Genomic DNA, 21458 nt, shown 5'->3' with positions numbered 1-21458 from the left:
CCGCCCGCCCAAGCTGGGCAGCCCCCAGCCAGTTAGGTGCTGTCCCGCCACGACCTGCCTTCTTCTATGGGTGTATGAAGATTAGGAGAACATCCGACAAACAGGTCGTTAATTTCCGCACCAGGCAAAAAGAAAACTTCAAGAAACGGATCAACAATGGAACTAGCCTGTTGGAATGTCCGGACAATGATGCCTGGGCTCTCCCAAGATCTGCAAGACATCAGCGACGCCAGAAAGACGGCCGTCATAAACAGCGAGCTGAAGAGACTAAATGTGAACATTGCCACTCTGCAGGAAACACGGCTGGCTGACTCAGGAACACTAAAGGAGAGGGGCTACACCTTCTTCTAGCAAGGAAAGAGCTCTGATGCCCCAAGAGAGCACGGAGTAGGCTTTGCAGTCAGGAACAGCCTGCTGAACATGATCGAACCAGGCAGTGGCGGATCAGAACGACTATTGACTCTCCGCCTCTACACCTCCGAAGGCTATGTCACTCTCGTCAGCGCATATGCTCCAACACTGTCCGCCTCTCCAGACGCCAAGGATGAGTTCTACGAAAATCTTGCATCAACCATAAGGAACATCCCCAGGACAGAACAACTTGTTCTCCTGGGCGACTTCAATGCCAGAGTGGGTGCAGACAACGATTCGTGGCCCTTCTGTCTCGGTTCCTTTGGAGTGGGGAAAATGAATGAGAACAGACAGCGACTACTTGAGTTTTGTACCTGCCATGAACTGTGCATCGCCAACTCCTTCTTCAAGACGAAGCCCCAACACAAAGTCTCCTGGAAGCACCCTTCTCTACACTCGCTCTTACCACAGCGCAGACTGCGAGACAGACCACTCTCTGGTATACTGCAAGATCAGACTGCAACCAAAGAAGTTCCACTGCTCAAAGAAATAAGGGAACTCTCGCATTGAAGTCAGCAAGATGTCTCAGCCAGACCTTGTAGAATAGTTAGCAGAGGCCTTTGAGAGAGAATTCGATGCATAGCAGCCCAGAGACTCTGCCACAGAAAGATGGGAAATGCTACGAGACACCATACACCGCATTGCTATGGCCACCTTTGGGAAGAAAACCGCGAAGTCCGACGACTGGTTTGAGGCCAAATCATCAGAGATGACTCCCATTATTGAGGCCAAGCGCACTGCACTCACCGAGTACAAATGGTCACCCAGTGAGAAGAACCTGCAAATCCTCAGGGCCGCCAGGAGTAAGGTTCAGTTTAACGCCAGGCGATGTGCAAATGAGTACTGGACAGAGCTCAGCGAAGAGATACAGAATGCTGCTGAAAGAGGCAACATCCGAGGGATATATGATGGTATCAAGAAGGCACTGGGACCAACACAGAGCAAGACTGCCCCCTCAAATCCTCCACTGGGGAAGTAATCAACGATCCCAGCCAGCAGATGGAGAGATGGGCGGAACACTACTCCGACCTCTACTCCACAGAAAACACGGTGTCCACCTCAGCCCTCGATGCCATCAAATGCATGCCGGTCATGGAAGAACTTGACGCAGAGACAACTGAGGACGAACTCAGCAAGGCCATTAACAGCCTGACATCAGGCAAAGCACCTGGCAGTGACGGAATTCCCCCAGACCTCATTAAACACTGCAAGACTACTCTTCTGCATCCTCTGCACACAGTCCTCTGTCAATGCTGGAATGACAGAGCTGTACCGCAGGACATGAGGGACGCCAAGATTATCACCCTATACAAAAACAAGGGTGAAAGGAGTGACTGCAACAACTACAGAGGCATCTCACTTCTCAGCATTGTAGGCAAAGTCTATGCTCGGGTCCTAATCCACCTGCAGAAACTGTCCAAACGCGTTTACCCGGAATCACAGTGCGGTTTCCGAGCAGAGAGATCCACGGTAGACATGATCTTCTCCCTTCACCAAATCCAGGAGAAGTGCAGAGAGCAGAGGATGCCCCTGTATGTCGCATTCATTGACCTCACCAAGGCCTTTAACCTAGTCAGCAGAGACGGCCTTTTCAGGGCTCTTCGAAAGATTGGCTGCCCCCCCCCCCTGACGCCCCCACCCACCCACCCGACGCCCCACCCCCACCCCCAAACTGCACACCTTGATTGAGTCTTTCCACTCTAATATGAAAGGGACGGTGCAATTTAATGGTAACCTCTCCAAGCCCTTCGATGTAGGCAGCAGTGTGAAACAAGGCTGTGTCCTCGCCCCCACCTTATTTGGAATCTTCTTTGCTCTTCTCCTGAGACATGCGTTCAGCACAGCGCAAGAAGGGATCTACCTGCGGACCAGATCAGATGGCAGGCTCTTCAATCTCGCCCGCCTCAGAGCAAGGACAAAAGTCCGCGAAGCCCTCATCAGAGACATGCTCTTTGCTGACGATGCCGCAGTTGTGACCCACACCCAGCGGGACTTGCAGTCACTAATGGACCGCTTCTCCCAGGCCTGCAAAGATTTCGGCCTGACCATCAGTCTCAAGGAGACAAACGTCCTAGACCAAGACACGCCATCTCCACCAGCCATCACCATTGATGACTACGAGTTTGAAGCCATCCATCAGTTCACTTACCTTGGGTCCACCATCACTATCAACCTCTCCCTTGACACCGAGATTGACAAGAGGATTGGGAAGGCAGCCACAACGCTAGTCCGCCTCACACCAAGAGTGTGGATAAATCCCAAGCTGACCACGAAGGCAAAGATGGCTGTATACAACGCCTGCGTCCTCAGCACTGTGCTGTGTGGCAGTGAGGCGTGGACCACACATGCTCGTCAAGAGAAAAGGCTCAAAACCTTCCACCTGAGAAACCTACGGCGCATACTCGGCATCTCCTGGCAAGACAAGGTGACAAACACCGAAGTCCTGACTCGCGCTGGCCTCCCGACCATGTATACCATGCTGAGACAGCGTCGGCTGCGCTGGCTGGGCCACATTGGCCACGTGGAAGATGGTCGCATCCCAAAAGACATCCTTTATGGAGAGCTCGCCACGGGGAAGAGAAGCATCGGCCGCCCACAGCTGAGATGCAAAGACGTTTGCAAACGTGACATGAAGACACTTGAGATCAACACTGAGTCATGGGAAGACCTTGCAGATGACCGCAACAGATGGAGAAGCACTCTCAAGAATCAGCTACGGATTGGTGAGGACAAACTGTCAGCTGCTGCAGCAGAAAAGCGAGCTCGCAGAAAAGGGACGACAGCTAACAGACCAGCATCAGCTTACACATGTGACCACTGCGACAGAGACTGTCTCTCTCGCATCGGTCTCCACAGTCACAGGCAACGCTGCTTGGTCCAAGCAGACAGACCAATCAGACATTAGGTCGGATATACTCTATCCATGGTCAGCCATGACCGAAGGAGGCCTACTACTTGTTCGTTGTCATTCTCCCCCTTACCGTGATCACTGGCCTGAGTGGTCGGCGAGGCTCTAAGCATCATGATTTTATTTAATTTGATTTGCCGTGATCACCAACATCACTACTGTTTTGCTGTTATCATCATCGTCCCCTCCCTCCCCCTTAAACGGAGTAAGACTGCCTACATGATGGGGGTAAAAACAGTCACACACGTAAAAGTCCATTCGCGTGTTCGAATGAACGTGGGAGTCGCAACCCACGAACGAGAATAAGAATCATTATCACAACATTATCAGTATTGCTGTTTCTGCCATTATAATTATCATTATCAGCAGCAGCACGACCTTCCATCCCCCCTCCACCCAAGTCCCATCATGATCACGGTTGTTGTTGCTGCCGTTGAAGCTATAGCCTTCATCATCAGTGCAGTGTGAACCCCCTCCACCCCACCCCATCCCATCCCCACAGGACTGACCTTGACCCTGGTGTTGGGCAGCACCTGTCCCACAGTTCCCGGATGTCCCGGGCTGCCGTCAGCAGTGATCACCAGACCCTCCGTCAGCCCGTACCCTGCCACAGCGGTCACCACAACGCTGCACACTCACCGCTATCACGTGCTTCACAGTGCAGTCGTCACTACAGTCATTGCATTCTTGACGACACTGAACACAGCCACAATCGTCACGTTTCTCATAACACGGTCACAATCATCACGTTTTTCATAAAACAGTCACAATCATCACGTCTTTATAACACAGTCACAATCATCACGTCTTTCATAACACAGTCAAAATCATCACGTTTTTCATAACACAGTCACAATCATCACGTCTTTATAACACAGTTACAAACACCACCTCTTTCATAAAACAGTCACAATCATCACGTCTTTTTTTACACAGTCACAATCATCACAATTTCATAACACAGTCACAATCATCACGTCTTTCATAACACAGTCACAATAATCACGTTTTTCATAACACAGTCACAATCATCATAACACAGTCATAATCATCACGTCTTTCATAACACAGTCACAATAATCACGTCTTTATAACACAGTCACAATCATCATAACACAGTCAAAATCACCACGTTCTTCATAACACAGTCACAATCATCACGTCTTTCATAACACAGTCACAATAATCACGTCTTTATCACACAGTCACAATAATCACGGCTTTATAACACAGTCACAATCATCACGTTTTTCATAACACAGTTTCAATCATCACGTTTTTATAACACAGTCACAATCATCACGTCTTTATATACCATTGCGTCTTTCATAACACAGTCACAATCATCACGTTTTTCATAACACAGTCACAATCATCACGTTTTTCATAACACAGTCACAACCATCACGTTTTCTTAATAGTCACAATAATCACGTCTTTATCACACAGTCACAATCATTACGTCTTTCATAACACAGTCACAATCATCACGTTTTTCATAACACAGTCACAATCATCCCGTCTTTATGATACATTTACAATCATCACGCAGGAATCTCAGTAGCAGAGTCACAGTGACAATCATGTTCTTCATAACAAAGCCACAGTGACAATCATGTTCTTCATAACACAGCCACAGTGACAATCATGTTCTTCATAACACAGTCACAGTGAGAATCGTTACGAAAGGGTTGCCACGAAAATCTTTCTTTATCCCTACCCCACGGCATATCACTGCACAAAGGGTCATGGAAATCCATCAATATCTCACGCTATCACACTGTTACCTTTCATCCTGTCACACGGGTGAAAAAAAAAATCCTTCCCTGGATCCTAACACCGGTACGAATCCTCCAACCCCCTCCCCTCACTCCACACCTACATCCTATCGACTGGTCGTTGGTCCGTCGCGGAGATATTCACAGAATTACAGAACACACACACACACACACACACACACACACACACACACACACACACAAAAATTTACAAAGTTTGCGTCGTCCGGCTGACAGACAATGAATAACAAAATCGGAGTAAAAACAAAACTTCTTGATGAAGGAAGGCTGGATAACAATGGCCGTGCTGTGCAATACAATGACTGTGCGCTGCCTGTCCCTTTTTGTTTTTCCCGGACTTTCTTGGGTCGACCACCGTTTTATTTCGTATATGAATTCATTATAACAATTCATAGTAGATGGAAAAGAAAGGGGAAAAAAACAAAGAAAGAAAAAAATTTGAATACAGTGAACATTAACAATAACATCGTCATCATCAGTCATTATACTTATATTGTTCTTTTTCTTTTTTTCTCTTTTTAAAAAAAAAATCAATTTGGTCAAGGTGGACACATTTTCATCATGTGTAACAGTGCAGTTTTATAACATATAATAGACATTATACCTAGCATCGGCACAGAGTTATGGACACTTTGCTTAGCTAACGTAATATGAAAAGAACACAACCCATACATTTTTTCTGAAAGAAAAAAAAAGGAGTATCTTATGTATGAACACATTTCCTCTAGTTTTCTATATGTGACTATATAAAACACTCATTAGACAGTCATGTTAAACATTATTGCTGCAGACACATAAGTGCACATGAATACACACATGCATATATATTATTTACATATTCGCATACTTACACATTCACGTACATCTGTTCTTCAAGTATAAAAATATATCATTGAGCCTCCATTATTGTTGTGCATTTTGATCTTTCATCATATTTTGTTATGGGTTATTGTTTTCAAGAAGTTTTATATATGGACACCATTTTCTCGTAAATACAACGCTTAACATTTCCGCTGAATGCATATTCCATTATTTATTAGTCGTAACAATGCAGTCCATATAACACAATACGAAACGTTTCTTTATTTATTACGAAGTGGAAGCCGCCGCGACATGAAAGTCCGTGCCTTCCAGAGATTTTTCTTTAGAAAAAAAAGAGTTCTCCAGCTAGAAATAACAAGCGTATTTTGCGAGTGTATTTGTTTTGAATTCAGAAAGGGATTTTCTACAGAACTTTACCAAGGGAAACCCTTTTGTTACCGTGGGTTATCTTTTACATGCACTAAGTGTATGCCTGCGCAAGGGACTTCGGTGTATCGTTAAGCACGAAAGACCTTTTCCCAACACCATGACACCTCTTTAGAAACGCACGCACGCACAGAGAGAGGGAGAGAGAGAGAGAGGGAGAGAGAGAGAGAGAGAATGAATGACATTTTACTGACTAAACACATATCTCCATTTCAAGCTCAGCTCCCCCACAAACAAGTTGGATCAAAGAATAGAAAACTGGATTCCAAATGCATTCACGCGTATTTATGTACATGATAATACGCACCTACTTGCCAGCCCGCAGAGAGAGAGAGAGAGAGAGAGGGAGGAGTATTCAACACGCCCACCTACCCTGGAAGATGGGAATCCCCAGTCGGGCGTAGCACTCCTCCATGAGGGGAAGTCCCATAGGCGCGGCTCCGGCCAGCATGTAGGAGACGGAGGTGAGGTCGTAGTGAGCCACTGAGGGGTGTCTGCTGAGGAACAGCACCATGGGGGGTACCGTGTGCAGCACAGACACCTGCACACACACACACACACAGAAACACACGAAACTCAGAATAAGCGCACATGACCTAAAGATTGAGAAAGGTAGATATTTAAATATTCCACAAGGAGACAGATTGTGCAACAAGTGTAACATCCTGGAAGACGAAATCCATCTTCTTGATCATTGTATTAAATATAAAACCTTAAGGCAACAATTTTTAAAAGATATTCAAAATTCGAATAACACAGGAAATATTCCCAGTCAGGTGATGCTAACAGATGATGAATATATACAAACAAGATTAGGAAAATTTGTTTATGAATGCTGCTGCAATTTACTGCATTAACTGATTGATTAATTGTGTGTTTTTCATTCATTCATTTATTTACCATTGCACTTGTGTCTTATAAACCTTACGGTTTCATGACAATAAAATCTATTCTATTCTATTCTTCTATTCACACACACACACACACACACACACACACGCATACACATACACACACACGCTCGCACACAAGCACAGACACACACACACGCGCGCGCGCGCACACACATGTACACGCACGCATGCACACGCACACGCACACACACACACACGCACGCTCGCGCACACACACACACATACACACACAAACACACACACATACACACACACACACACACACACACACACACACACACAAGCACTGACACACGCATACACACACACACGCGCGCGCGCGCACACGCACACACACACACACACGCACGCACGCACGCAAGCACACACACACACACACACACACACACAGTGTCTTTTTTCCCTTGACTCAACGCTCATTGCTGCAAGCCTACAGCTGGGCCAACAGCAAAACGACAGCAGTATGATAAATGGTTTCTCCACGGCAATGTGATTTTATTCACAGCTCAGTCTTTTGTGAAGGACTATGAAGTGAGTGGGGTGGAATTTTGTTTTATGTCCCGTCACGCATACCTGTGATTGAAGACATTTTGTTGGAAGTATTAATTATCACATTTGAATGTTATCGTTACATAGAGGTAACGCGTCCGCCTAGGAAGCGAGAGAAACTGAGCGCGTGGGTTCGAATCACGGCTCAGCCGCCGGTATTTTCTCCCCCTCCGCTAGACCTTGAGTGGTGGACTGGACGCTAGTCATTCGGATGAGACGATAAACCGAGGTCCCGTGTGCAGCATGTACTTACAGCATGTAAAAGAACCCACGGCAACAAAAGGGTTGTCCCTTGAAAATTCTTTAGAAAAAAATACACTTCGCTAGGAAAAACAAATAAAACTGCACACAGGAAAAAAGAAAAGAAAAGAAAGAAAGTAAAAAAAAAGAGGGTGGTGCTCTAAGTGTAGCGACGTGCTCTCTCTGGGGAGAGCAGCCCGAATTTCAGATAGAGGAAATCAGCTGTGACAAAAAAGAGAAATACAGATACAAAAGATAGGAGAGGAAAAGAGGGTGTGTGTGTGTGCGAGGGGGAGGGGGGCCGGGGGGGGGGGGGGAGTTAGTGGTGAGTTGGAAAAAACATGGTACAAGGAGGGTAGAGACAAAGATGACTACTTGAAATGAATATTTTAGTACGTGAAAAAACAACAAAAACAACAACAAAATATATCGACGTTCCCAGTGATTTGTGGTGACATATTTTCGTGCAGGTTATGGCTTCATCAAACCACAGTCAAAAAGTATGTTTAACTAGCATATCACTGAAACAAATGCCCTTGTTGTTCTGAACTTCACCAAGTCTGTTACGTAGGCAGAAAACATTCCATCCATCCAATCGCCTGCCCAGATGGCCCTTGCGGTTGGATGGACTATCAACAACATGAGTTTGAAAAACTGCACACAGCACACACACACATACACACGCACGCACGCACATACACACGCACGCACGCACACACACAGCAGCAGCAACAACAAAACAGCCAGCGCCGGAAGCCTGACCTTGTTCTGGTGGATGGCCTTGAGGAACATGTCCGGGTCAAAGTGCGGCACGGTCACCATGTGGGCGCCTTCAATGAAGGAGCAGAACTGAACCACCATGAAGCCGTAAATGTGGAAGAAGGGCAGCAGTCCTAGGGTGGTGTCCTCTGGGGTGATGGGCACCATGGACCTGCCAGCACACAGGCCTTTATATCTTTATTCATAGCTGGCCTGTGAGAACCATCCCAACGCCCTGGGGTGGTGGGGGTGGACATGACCAGCTTACTTTACTTGGGAAAAATTGCACTAGCTCTTAGTGCTGCAGCCTTGGGGGCAAGTTGGCCTTTGGGAATCATCCCCAGTGCCGACTGCCCTGAAACCCTCGTGGCCGAGAGAGTGGGGATGTAACTTGGGCAAGACACTCTCCACCGTAGCCCGGATAGTCGGGACAACAGTCACCTCTTCTGCTGTTCTGATGGTCATAGTCGAACAAGACTGAGAAGATATCAAATACTGACCAGTGCCCTTGTCACAGGCCCACAGACCCCCTCCCATATCCTGCAGTCCTGCTCCACCTTCGACGCTCTGAGACGCCAGGCCAGGTGGAGCTCCAGGAGAAACTGTGGGGACCGGCGGGGTCCCTGTGATCGTGGACTTCGCTGTCCTGACCGGACTGAAAATCTAGCGTGGCCAGGGAACGCGGAAGAAGAAGGAAGAACAAGACTATCATACATATCATACATGGGGACCATACAGCCGTTTACATCTTTATTCATGGCCGTCACACAACCGTTTGTATCCTTATTGACACTATATACCTGACATCACTCGACGGTTTATATCTTTATTGATGGGCACTATAGACCTGTCATCACACATCTGTTTGTGTCTTTATTGATGGGCACTATAGACCTGTCATCACACAGCCGTTTGTGTCTTTATTGATGGGCACCACACAGCAGAGTATTCTGCGAAGTCAAGAGTGCATCTGAGAGATGTAGACATTCCCAGTGGAGGGATACACGGCAACAGCTTGGAATGCATGCAGCACTTTGATCCCCGTGATTCCATGGTCAACGTAATGTTCTGCACAGAGGCGCGCCATGTCCCGTGGTAGGACAGCCCAGTCCTTTGTTGTTTCAATTCGTAAGCAGGTCTACAACTGTGTCATCAGCCATGATCTGTACATCAGTATCACACCAGCGTGCGGGCTGATGCACTACACTACTTGTGCTGTATGAAAAAACAAAAACAAAAAACCCCAAAAAACAACAGTATGCTAAACATTGTGGATTGCTTGATTCATGGTCTTGTAACTGATCCTGTCAACAGAATTTAATTATCAATGACGGTGTCAAGTTACTTTTGATGAACGATTTGCAGAGCTGCAGATAAGAGGCAGGAATTTAGTGGCGATAGAATTGTTGTTATATTACAGGTATAGTTTTATTTTTCATGCATCCTTTATTGAAATATTTACCCTTTTTTATACACACAGACAAATGTCATAAATACCGGTACACTCACAAGTGCTTTGTTACTCTCAATAATGTGTACGTAGGCCTATTTGCCGCAAAGCACGTAACCAAGAAAAATCAACTAACACTGTTTCTCTCATCCCTGCACCCATCTCTCTCTCACTCTTCGCTATGCCTCTCTCTCTCTCTCTCTCTCTCTCTCTCTCTCTGTGTGTGTGTGTGTGCTCTCTCTCTCGGTCACAACTTAATTCATAGTATCAATATGAATTTTCATCACAATAATTATATTAAGAACAAAAACTAGACACTGTATTATCGTAATTTTGGTTGTGTGTTTTCTGATTTCCCCTTCAGTTAGGGGTTTAGGTAGGTCTAAACATTTCGCATTCGCATTCTCTCTCCTCTCTCTTTCTTTTCCCTCGACGCTCTCGCTCAGTCACACACACACCACACGCATGTATGCACACCCGCACGCGCGCACACGCACACGCACCCACACCATTCCAAAGGAAAGCGGCAGAACAAAAACTAACGCAAGTTACAAAAGTAAACTGGTGCCCCACTTAGAGAGACAGACAGACAGAGAGACTGACTGACAGGCAGAGAGAGATGAAGAGAGAGAGAGAGAGAGAGAGGGGGGGGGGCATGGAGGGAGGGGAGGGAGGAAGGGGAGACGGTAGAGAGGGAGGAGGAAGACACAGAAAGAGAGATGGGAAGAGAGAGAGGGGGGGGAGAGGGAGAGTAAGACAGAGGGAGAGAGAGAAAGACCTGATTTGCAGCATGTTGGCAATGACGTTGTAGTGTGACAGCATGACCCCTTTGGGCATGCCGGTGGTGCCGCTGGAGTAGGGCAGAACCAGGATGTCCCTCATGGGATCCACGTCCACGTTCTCCGGGAACGCCTTCCCATCATCCTCCATCAGGACGTTGAAGAACTGGCAGCCCGGCTCCGCGTGGCCAAACGTGAACACCGCCTGCAAGGGGACACCACTCCCACTGCTGTCATCAGGAGGACGAGGAGGAGGATAATGATACAGTGACAGAGATCAGTTTCAGTTTCTCGCGTTGGTGTCATTGCGTTCGCATAAATCCATATACGTCACTCCGCATCTACTGGGCGGATGCCTGACAGCAGCATGACCCAACGCGCTTGTCAAGCATTGAGTGCATGAACACACACACACACACACACACACACACACCCCCACCCCCACCCCCCCACCGCCACCCACACCTCTCCTCATGAACCCAATTCGAGAAGACAATAATTATGTGTTCGGCTTATCTGAAAGGTACCTTGACATTGTGGGGAAGATCTGGATCCTCGATAGCCTCGCGCACTTCAGATATCAGCTGGGGAATTGTGAAGATGGCACAGGCTCCGTTGTTGGTTAAAATGTGACTCAGCTCCGCTGTGACACAAAACGCCTTGAATGAGATAGAGAGAGAGAGAGAGGGAGGGAGAGAGAGAGGAAGGGAGGGAGAGAGAGAGAGCGTGGTTATAGTGGAGAGTGTGTTGCCCAAGTTAATCCCCACTCTCTCGGCCAAGAGGGTTTGAGGACAGTCGGCATTGGGGAAAAAAAAGGCCAACTTGCCCCAAGGCTGCAGTACTAAGACCTGGTGCAATTTTCCCAAAGTAAAGTAAGCTGGTCATGTCCACCCCCCCCCCCACCCCCGCGCCCTCTTCCCCCCCCCCCTTCCACACACACACACACACACTGCTGACCTGCCTTGTAGGCGGGGTTGGCAGGGGAGATAATCACCCCGAGACAGACAGCGGCCAGGGTCAGGATGGAGAACTCTGGCAGGTTGATGGTGAAGGGAGTGATGACGTCCCCTTTCCGGAAGCCCTGGCGGTGGAGGGCACTGGCCACACGGATGGCGTATTTCTTCAGCTCTCCGTACGTGTACTTCCGGCCTGTGGGGTGATCAGACTGTCCACACACACACACACACACACACACACACACACACACACACACATTCAAAACTCGGCAATGAATGGAGTTCATAAGAGCTGAGTAAAGAACATATGTTGGTATCGCAAAAATGCCAGACTTTGCCGTGTTATATATATATATATATATATATATATATATATATATATATATATATATATATATATATATATATATATATATAAAGTAGTCATCAGCGAAGTGGTCAGCGTCGCAGACTGATGGCCTGGTCCGATTCCCAGCGGAATAAGGCGGGAATTATTTTGCGCGTGGCCGGCTCCTACCCAGAGTTGAGTGTGCTATGGGCTTAAATGGGAAGACTGGGAACACACAGTCGAATATCACACGCTTCACAGTTGCATCTTTCTGTGTGCTGCTCAGGTTTCCTGACCAGCACTTCAATAAATGTATGTCTCTCGGTACCGGGTAACGCCAGGATATAATTATGAAAGGAAGCTTAGAAAACAGCCTTGTGACATAGTCCTACACCTTGAATGGACCTCCATGGCAGCATCGTCATCCTCCTCTTCCTCTTCCATTAAAGAAAAAAGTCCCAGCTTCTGTGGTCTTTTATGCCCTGCTCTCATGATGACCTCAGTTTCGATCGCCCTCCACTTCCGTGCTTGGGATGAATCATGACAAGGTCTTTGGTGTTGGCAGATTCATGGGGGACTGTTGTTGAAGGGACGTCAGTGGTGGCGGGCTCCATTCTGGTTGGGAGTGGGGGAGGAGGAGGGGGGACGTGCACTCAGTCTAGCTTCGCGACTAGGCGAGTATTGTCGTCAGTGGGGATCTTAGTAGGCTAGTGGAGTGATGGCCTAGAGGTAACGCATCCGCCTAGGAAGCGAGAGAATCTGAGCGCACTGGTTCGAATCACAGTACAGTCGCCAATATTTTCTCCCCCTCCACGAGATCTTGAGTGGTGGTCTGGATGCTAGTCATTCGGATGAGACGATAAACTGAGGTCCCGTGTGCAGCATGCGCACGTAAAAGAACTCACGGCAACAAAAGGGTTGTCCCTGGCAAAATTTTGTAGGAAAATCCACTTCGATAGGAAAAACAAATAAAACTGCATGTAGGAAAAAATACAAAAAAAAAAAAAAAAAAAAAAAAAAAGGGTGGCGCTCTCAGTGGAGCGACTCGCTCTCCCTGGGGAGAGCAGCCCGAATTTCACATAGAGAAATCTGTTGTGACGAAAAAGAGAAATACAATACAATACAATACAATACAATACAATACAATACAAATAGATGGTGGCCTGAGTCCGTTAAAACAAAACAGGCACTGGGCGTACTGACCACCACCGAAGTGAATCGGCAGCAGTGCAGGGTCCCCTCTGGTGTGTGGTCGTGTTGTATTACATGTTGTCACAACAGATTTCTCTGTGTGAAGTACAGACTGCTCTCCCAGGAAAGAGAGCGCGTTGCCACAGTACAGCGCCACCCATTTCCCCTCATATTTTTTTCTGCTTGCAAGTGAATTCCTTTTCCTATCAAAGTGGATTTTTTCTACATAATATTGAAAAGGAAAACCCTTTTGTTGAGGTGGGTTCTTTTACGTACCCCGAATGCATGCTACGTACGGGACCTCGGTTTATTGTCTCATCCGAATGACTAGCGTCCAGACCACCAGTCAAGGTCTTGTGGAGGGGGAGAGAATGAATACTGGGGAGTGTGGGTTTCGATCCCTGAGCGCTCAGATTCTCTTGCTTCTTAGGCGGACGTGTTACCTCAAGGCCCCCACAAATTCCAACGTACGCACTCCACTGTCGTTGTCTGTCTGCGCTGATAATTGCCACCAGCCCTGATATGGCCCAATGTGAACGTTCGGCTGAAGTACTTTTAAGATAAAGACAGCTGCCGCCATCTAGTCTTATCATTTAAAGAACAAAGAAAGCGAAGATCACAGCAATGGCTTAGGCAATCAGTATATCATAGAGCAAGGGCTTGCCAGACTACAACAACAACAGACTAATGAAAATATAGTAGTAGTAGTAGTCTGATGAAAAATCATATAGCGCCTTTCGAGCCATGCAAAACATGCTCAGTTTGGCTGTACATTGTTAAAAAAATCTACAAGTAAAACATGCAAAATGAAAACGACAGTGCATTGCCACAACCAGTCTGTACCGGTCCCACTCACCACAGCCAGTCTGTACCGGTCCCACTCACCACAGTCAGTCTGTACTGGTCCTACTCACCACAACCAGTCTGTACCAGTCCCACTCACCACAGCCAGTCTGTACCGGTCCCACTCACCACAGCCAGTCTGTACCGGTCCCACTCACCACAGCCAGTCTGTACCGGTCCCACTCACCACAACCAGTCTGTACCGGTCCCACTCACCACAACCAGTCTGTACCATTCCCACTCACCACCAGTCTGTACCATTCCCACTCACCACAACCAGTCTGTACCGGTCCCACTCACCACAACCAGTCTGTACCATTCCCACTCACCACCAGTCTGTACCATTCCCACTCACCACCAGTCTGTACCATTCCCACTCACCACAACCAGTCTGTACCGGTCCCACTCACCACAACCAGTCTGTACCATTCCCACTCACCACCAGTCTGTACCATTCCCACTCACCACCAGTCTGTACCATTCCCACTCACCACAACCAGTCTGTACCGGTCCCACTCACCACAACCAGTCTGTACCGGTCCCACTCACCACAGCCAGTCTGTACCGGTCCCACTCACCACAGCCAGTCTGTCAGAGTACCGGTCCCACTCACCACAGCCAGTCTGTACCGGTCCCACTCACCACAACCAGTCTGTACCGGTCCCACTCACCACCAGTCTGTACCATTCCCACTCACCACAACCAGTCTGTACCATTCCCACTCACCACCAGTCTGTACCATTCCCACTCACCACAACCAGTCTGTACCGGTCCCACTCACCACAGCCAGTCTGTACCGGTCCCACTCACCACAACCAGTCTGTACCATTCCCACTCACCACAACCAGTCTGTACCGGTCCCACTCACCACAACCAGTCTGTACCGGTCCCACTCACCACAGCCAGTCTATACCGGTCCCACTCACCACAGCCAGTCTGTCAGAGTACCGGTCACAGCAGCGGAAGAGGAAGGTAGCGAAAGACTCCACAGGGATGTCCACCTCTGGCAGGGCGCTGGGCATGTCGGCAGGGGTGACCACTCGCCCTCCGCTCTGCAGTCTGGCCGACACCGCCCCGGGGGTTGCGGGCCGTGGAGGGTTGCCGCCATCACTTGGCGGGAGGGAGAGAGCGGAGTGCCGGCACGCCGAGAGGCCGCCCAGGACAGGGTGTCGGGAGGTGCACGGCCAGGCCCCGAGGTCCCGAAAGACGTTCCGCAGCATCCTCGTCGTCAGTGCTCGGATCATTGTGACGTGCTGGAAATGGAAGGGTGTATTTCAGCTTCCTATTTTATTGCACCTACTGCCTGTTACATTTTCATGGTTTGTGGGAATGAAAACCGGAAAAAGCAAGACTGATGGTGGATCGTTAGTTTAGTGACTTAATCCGCATCAAAATTTAGTAAAATAACGAACAAAATAAGAGTCGAAATCCACTAAAAATGGGTTGCATCATCTACTGATGGTAATGTCGTTTCATGCACGTATCACACGAGAGGAAATTCGCGTGTATCTCTACCCTACGTGGTGTTACCCTAAATGGAATTGTGGAGTCATCTTCATCAACTATCACACGAAAGGAAATTCGCGTGTCTGCTATCACACGATGAGAAATTTCGTGGGTTTCTACCCAACGACTATCACGGGACAGGAAGTCATGGATTTATCCCTATAACAGTGTGAGAGATTGGTTGTTCTAAAGAAGGAAGCTTTGTTTTTCAATGAACTTCTTCCTGGTAGGCAACGACATTTATTCATAGACTAAAACGACATAGAGCACCAGGTGGAGAGACAGAGTGAGACGAGAAGAACGTCATCACTATCCTGACATGACACAGTGAAGGTGTGCGAACATGTTCTTCAAACCTTCAATCACACAGAGAAGAAGCAAGATATAAATTTGTTAAACACAGACACGGGCAGTAATTAAATGCCTAGCATCTCATTTATTCGTACTTACTACACAAATGAATTTATTGAAATCAAACATTTCTAAATCAAGCAACATCCTCTAAGTATTTCCATAGCAGACAACATCCTAGGCATCGCTAACTTCAGAATACTACTCCCTAGAATATGGAGGCTATGTTAAAGATCCATACCTGCTGTGCAAAGAAGAGTCGTGTCTAGCTCTCCCCGGGCTACTCTGGGATTGTGTAAAAAAAAGTATATAAAATAAAATATATCAAAGAAAGGAAAGAAAGAAAGAAAGAAAGAAAGAAGGAAAAAAAAACTCGCGCACCCACACTGGCATACGCACACACTGACACCAGTGTGTGAATGTGACTTATCAATAATTTCCACATTTTGATTGGCCTACTATCGACTTATCTAAAGTCAGTTGACTCAGCGACCCGTATTTCAGTAATTGGTTGAAGTGACGGAGTCACACAATACAAAGTTCAGCCTGAAACCTTCTTTTCTGTCACACGCACGCACGCACTTCACTGCTCTTCACCTTCGCCGTTTGACCGTAACAGACACCGACACACGCACAGGCGTGTGTATGTAGTCAGTGTGTGTGTGTGTGTGTGTGTGTGTTTCGTGTAGTGTAGTGTAGTGTGCATTTGGGTATTGCGGGGTATGGAGGAAAGATGACCAAAGATAAATGTTTCGATTTTTCTCTTTCCTCCTTCATGTACCATTTCTCGCTGCTATTCTTGTTGTGCAGCGCGAACCAAGAGATTACAGTGTGTGTGTGTGTGTGTGTGTGTGTGTGTGTGTGTGTGTGTGTTGTGTTGTGTGAGGTGAGGTGCGGAGCTATATATATAAACCCCCCGAAGCATCAATAAATATTGTTGTTGTCATGAAGATGAAAACAGGCGGGTCAACAGCCAGTGATCTAGAAACCCACAGCAAGCGATCTATCATCCAGTCACAGTGTGTGTCAGTGCATTGCATTCACACTGAAGGAGCGCTATGTGTTAGTGTAGTGCTGCGTGCACCCTGCTGCGAAGAATGTTATACAGAAAAGAAATATGTTTGATTTTCATCTTCTTCTTCTTCTTCCCGTGAAATCCCAGTTATTATGCAGTAACGCAGTGGGGCACAAACAAGCGGGAATGGAGGGGTGTAGCAACAGAGGCATGCAGAAGAAAACGAGAGAGAGAGAGAGGGAGAGAGAGAGGGGGGATTTGGGGGGGAAGGAGACAGAGAAACAGAATACTGAAGGCTGGCATGTTAATTGTGCCATAAACAGGCCATGCCGTCTTGGCCAGAATGTAAACGACAGGGGCATGGGGAAGGCGGGAAGGTGGCAGGCGTACTGGCAATTTTCAAAACATGGACATATGCATATATCATCATGTAAAAAGGGGTGGGAGTGGGGGTAAAAGGGGAAGAAGGAGAAGAAGAGGTAGGATAACAGGCAGAGGATAGGTGTACAATCCACTCTCTCCTCGTACCACAGCAGGGTCTTTTATTAAGATGAATTGAGGTGTTTATTTCCCTAACTTCACACAGCACTTAGCAGCACATCCTAACTTTGCAGTTAGCAGCTAGCAGTCAGGAGCAGCTAGCATTTAGCAGCACACCTGGAACACATACAAAAACCAAAACCCAGGTCAAAACAATACCAAAACACATGCTAAACATCACTGCCATGAAAGGCTAGAATAACATGCAAACATCAATATGTCGTTGGACCGATTCAAACACACACTCAAAAATATAACCTTTCGCCATGTACGCAAATGTATATACTCTCCTCAAAGGAATCCATGTAGAATACAGAAGCTCCATTTACTTTAGCTTATTCTCAACCAACAGTTAGTGACATAAAATATTGTACCAAATATATGACTAATACAAACTGTGCACCAAACATGTCACTGACTAAAATACAAACTCTTAGTGTTCATAACCACAGTTAAACCACCATACAAAAATAACTGTTTACAAAGTGCCGAACATATCTTCCCTTTGTCTCTACAAAGTATCTCACTGGTAATCATAGTACCAAGTAAATTGTCTCTGGTAAAATATTTAGCAACCTGTGTGCACCAACATAGGACTGACTCTCAGTGGTCTCAAATCTTTTAAACACATTACAGTTATGTGTTGTCCCACTGGCATTTAACACATGACAGCAGCACATGGGAATCACAACTACCAACTAGTCAAACATGTCTCCCGTAACAGTTTGCTGTATCAACCTGGTGCACACACACACACACACACACACACACACACACACACACACACACACATGGAATATCCTCCACACACAGTTAGCCGATATATTTGTTCTCCTTAAATATAACCGTCACCACCTAAAATACAAACAGGTAGGTAATATCTCTAACTCCATGAGCAACTTAACAAAACATTCTGTTCCACACACAGATACTACACACAATTATCATCTTTATAGCTTCTCATAGCACAATGCTTACATTATTCCCACAGTAGGTCAACAACTGATAAACAACCGACGTATTACTGAACATTGTCATTTTGCGAGCCAAGATACAGCACCACTTAAACCAAAACATGATACCAAAACATCATACCATAATACCTATAGCAAAATAGCATGACAAGGGTTGGGGGGGAGGGGAGGGGGGTACTCAAAGACTCAAACCAGTATTTCCATTCAGCAAAGTATTGGCTACATTTTATACCTTAACCACTTTTCTTTCACTCAACAAGTCACACATACTGGCTGTACTCTGACACAATTCATGGTTTCTGAATCAAAAATATGTTTGTTACACTTGTAATTATGTGCAGTAGCACATCAGCTTGATGGTTCTATCAGTGTTTATGTGATAAACATCTGTTCACTTCGTGTTGTGACGGAACACAATCCCACTGGGTCAGTGTGACAGTGTAACAGAACCCAATACTTGAAATCAAACATTCAACCAAGTCCAAAAAATAGATCCTCGTTCACTACTTACACCCCTCCTGGTCAACAGATGTCTTTCTCAGTGGAGCCTCAGTCTCTCAGTCTGGCTCCCTAGTTTGCTAACAGCAGGGAAAAGGCTGTAGCCATGTGAGCTCGCTGTTTATATTCATGCTTTCCTAACTGGTACAACCCAACACTCCGTCTGTATCTATGATTTAGAGACACATCACCAGATTGGTTGTAAACACACTATGTGTATAAAATGTTCCAGGACACCTCTGGTTGGTCAGAAGAGGATGACCAATAGCCAGGATGCAACACACACACTGTCCTAATCCCTACAAACACTTCAGCAGGGAAAGGGTGGGGGAGGGATGAGGAGAGTGGGGGTGGTGGAGGAGGGAGTTGAAGTGGTGTCTGAGAGGCTAATTGTCCTGGCTATGTTTGACTGTGAGGTGCCTGCAAGTGGCTTAACAACAGAGCAGGCATGTGGGCTTAGCATGGGAGGAGAGGGCTGGGAGAGAGGGAGGGTGGGGGCGTGGGGGGATGGAGAGGAATGGGACTTCCTGTGACCAACAGTCTCAAGTGGGGGAGGAGTGGGGATGGGGGATGGGGGGGGGGGGAGAGTAGGGGGGAGTTGGTAAACAAGGGGTAGTGTATTGTGGCTTGGGGATGCCACAACCCAACCATAACCTTACACTATAACAATCAGTAAACTCGTTTCTACCTGTTCATTGCAGGAAACATGAGACACACGCACGCGCGCGCGCGCGCACACACACACACACACACACACACACACACACACACACACACACTGTCACATACACAGCACCAAGAAAGAGACGGACAGACAAGCAGAGGGCAGAAACAGAAACAGAGAACTCAAAACTGAATTGCATGGCCACCGCCCTGTTTGCAAAGAAAGTTGCCTACATTCAGACAATCATTTCAGACACCCAGTGCTCGCAAAAAAAACAAAACAAAAAACAACAACAACAAAAAACAAAAACGCGCGCGGCAGCAAAATCGCAAGGATTAAGTTACGATGGTGACTCCTTTTGACATACACATATCTTTTCTAATTCTTACTTGCTGACTTTCCCTTGTCTTCCAGATGATCTTCACTGTCAATAGCGGCGTGGTGAAAGCTTGTCAGAGCCCGAAAAACAACCAGCAGACTTACCTCACTGACACACAAAGCAGTACCAACTGCACTACAAAGCAGCTGTGTTGGGACTGAAATTCGTTCTCTCCATAGGTTGAGAGATGATCTCATTCCTCGATACACGTTGTTGTATGCTGTCTGGTGCTGTCAGCGCCTCTGTGCACAGCAAGACGTCGTCGCGGGCCTGTGATTCGGTAACTGGGGTCACCCGCTGTGTGCAGCGGTGTCAGGAGCAATGCACGCATTACTGACGTGATACCACTCGATCTTCTGTCGCCTTTGTGCACACTGTCACCTACTTAAGGGTGTAGAATAGAATAGAAAATGTCTTTATTACCAAGTGTACCGTGATCTCAAGGGATATTGAGGGGGATAGTACATTACGAGGTACGAACATAAATCGAAAATCATACACACACGTGTGTGTGTGTGTGTGTGTGTGTGTGTGTGTGTGTGTGTGTGTGTGTGTGTGTGTGTGTGTGTGTGTGTGTGTGTATTATATCATATTATGGCGTTGTCAATAAACCTGCTATTTTCTATGTCAGACAAGTCTCAGTGAAACGTTTGCTATGAATATGAACACGTTTGCCTCTTCGTTATCACTATCATGGACAGACAGGATTACCATACAGGCTCCTCCAAGTCACTTTGGGTTCTGCACTTCTTCTTCCGTGTTCCCCAGGTCAAGCTGTCAGATGGTCCATCCGGTCTGTAGCGCGAAGTCCGCTGTCCCCTGCAGTGCAGCAGGTGTTCCCCAGAGATTCTCGTGGAGTTCCACCAAACAGGGCCAGGTTTTCCTCCTCAGTGCACCAAAAGTTGGCCAGAACTGTAGCAAATGCTGTGGTGTCTACGAACCCATGCCGCATGGGCATTCATCAGTCTGTAGAGGTGGGAAAGAAGCCTACAATGTCCAGTTCTCATTCGGAAGAGGACTACTTGCTGTGCTCTGTTTAATGACCAGAGAGCATCCTCCTCCGATCCAGCTTGGTGTTTGTATCTCCACTGCTCTGTGAACTGGCTCTTGCTTCTCTATATGAGAATATCTTTCTGTTCCGTATTGCTGCCCAACG

General features: G+C 47.1%; 1 protein-coding gene across 4 annotated transcripts in view; it reads right to left on the bottom strand.

Annotated features, from left to right (window-relative positions):
- LOC143281165 (uncharacterized) overlaps window positions 1-20553 on the bottom strand; it is a 25512-nt gene extending 4959 nt beyond the window's left edge. Inside the window, exons 1-8 of one of the 4 annotated variants that reach the window (XM_076586190.1) lie at window positions 20407-20553; window positions 15302-15628; window positions 12015-12222; window positions 11585-11700; window positions 11057-11262; window positions 8832-9000; window positions 6739-6907; window positions 3829-3923 (exon numbers count right to left, since the gene is read on the bottom strand). In XM_076586190.1, the coding sequence (XP_076442305.1) occupies window positions 3829-3923; window positions 6739-6907; window positions 8832-9000; window positions 11057-11262; window positions 11585-11700; window positions 12015-12222; window positions 15302-15628; window positions 20407-20499 (1383 nt within the window). In that variant the 5' untranslated portion in view covers window positions 20500-20553. Of the gene's footprint in view, window positions 1-3828; window positions 3924-6738; window positions 6908-8831; window positions 9001-11056; window positions 11263-11584; window positions 11701-12014; window positions 12223-15301; window positions 15629-15905; window positions 15928-16473; window positions 16626-20312 lie in introns of those variants that run through there. The other 3 variants (XM_076586192.1, XM_076586191.1, XM_076586193.1) reach the window with 3 other exon arrangements.
- Window positions 20554-21458: the final 905 nt, after the last annotated feature.

This window comes from Babylonia areolata, chromosome 4 (assembly GCF_041734735.1).
Source record: "Babylonia areolata isolate BAREFJ2019XMU chromosome 4, ASM4173473v1, whole genome shotgun sequence".
Lineage (NCBI taxonomy): Eukaryota > Metazoa > Mollusca > Gastropoda > Neogastropoda > Buccinidae > Babylonia > Babylonia areolata.
The sequence above is the reverse complement of the archived record's forward strand: the minus strand, read 5'-3'. Positions and strand labels throughout refer to the sequence as shown.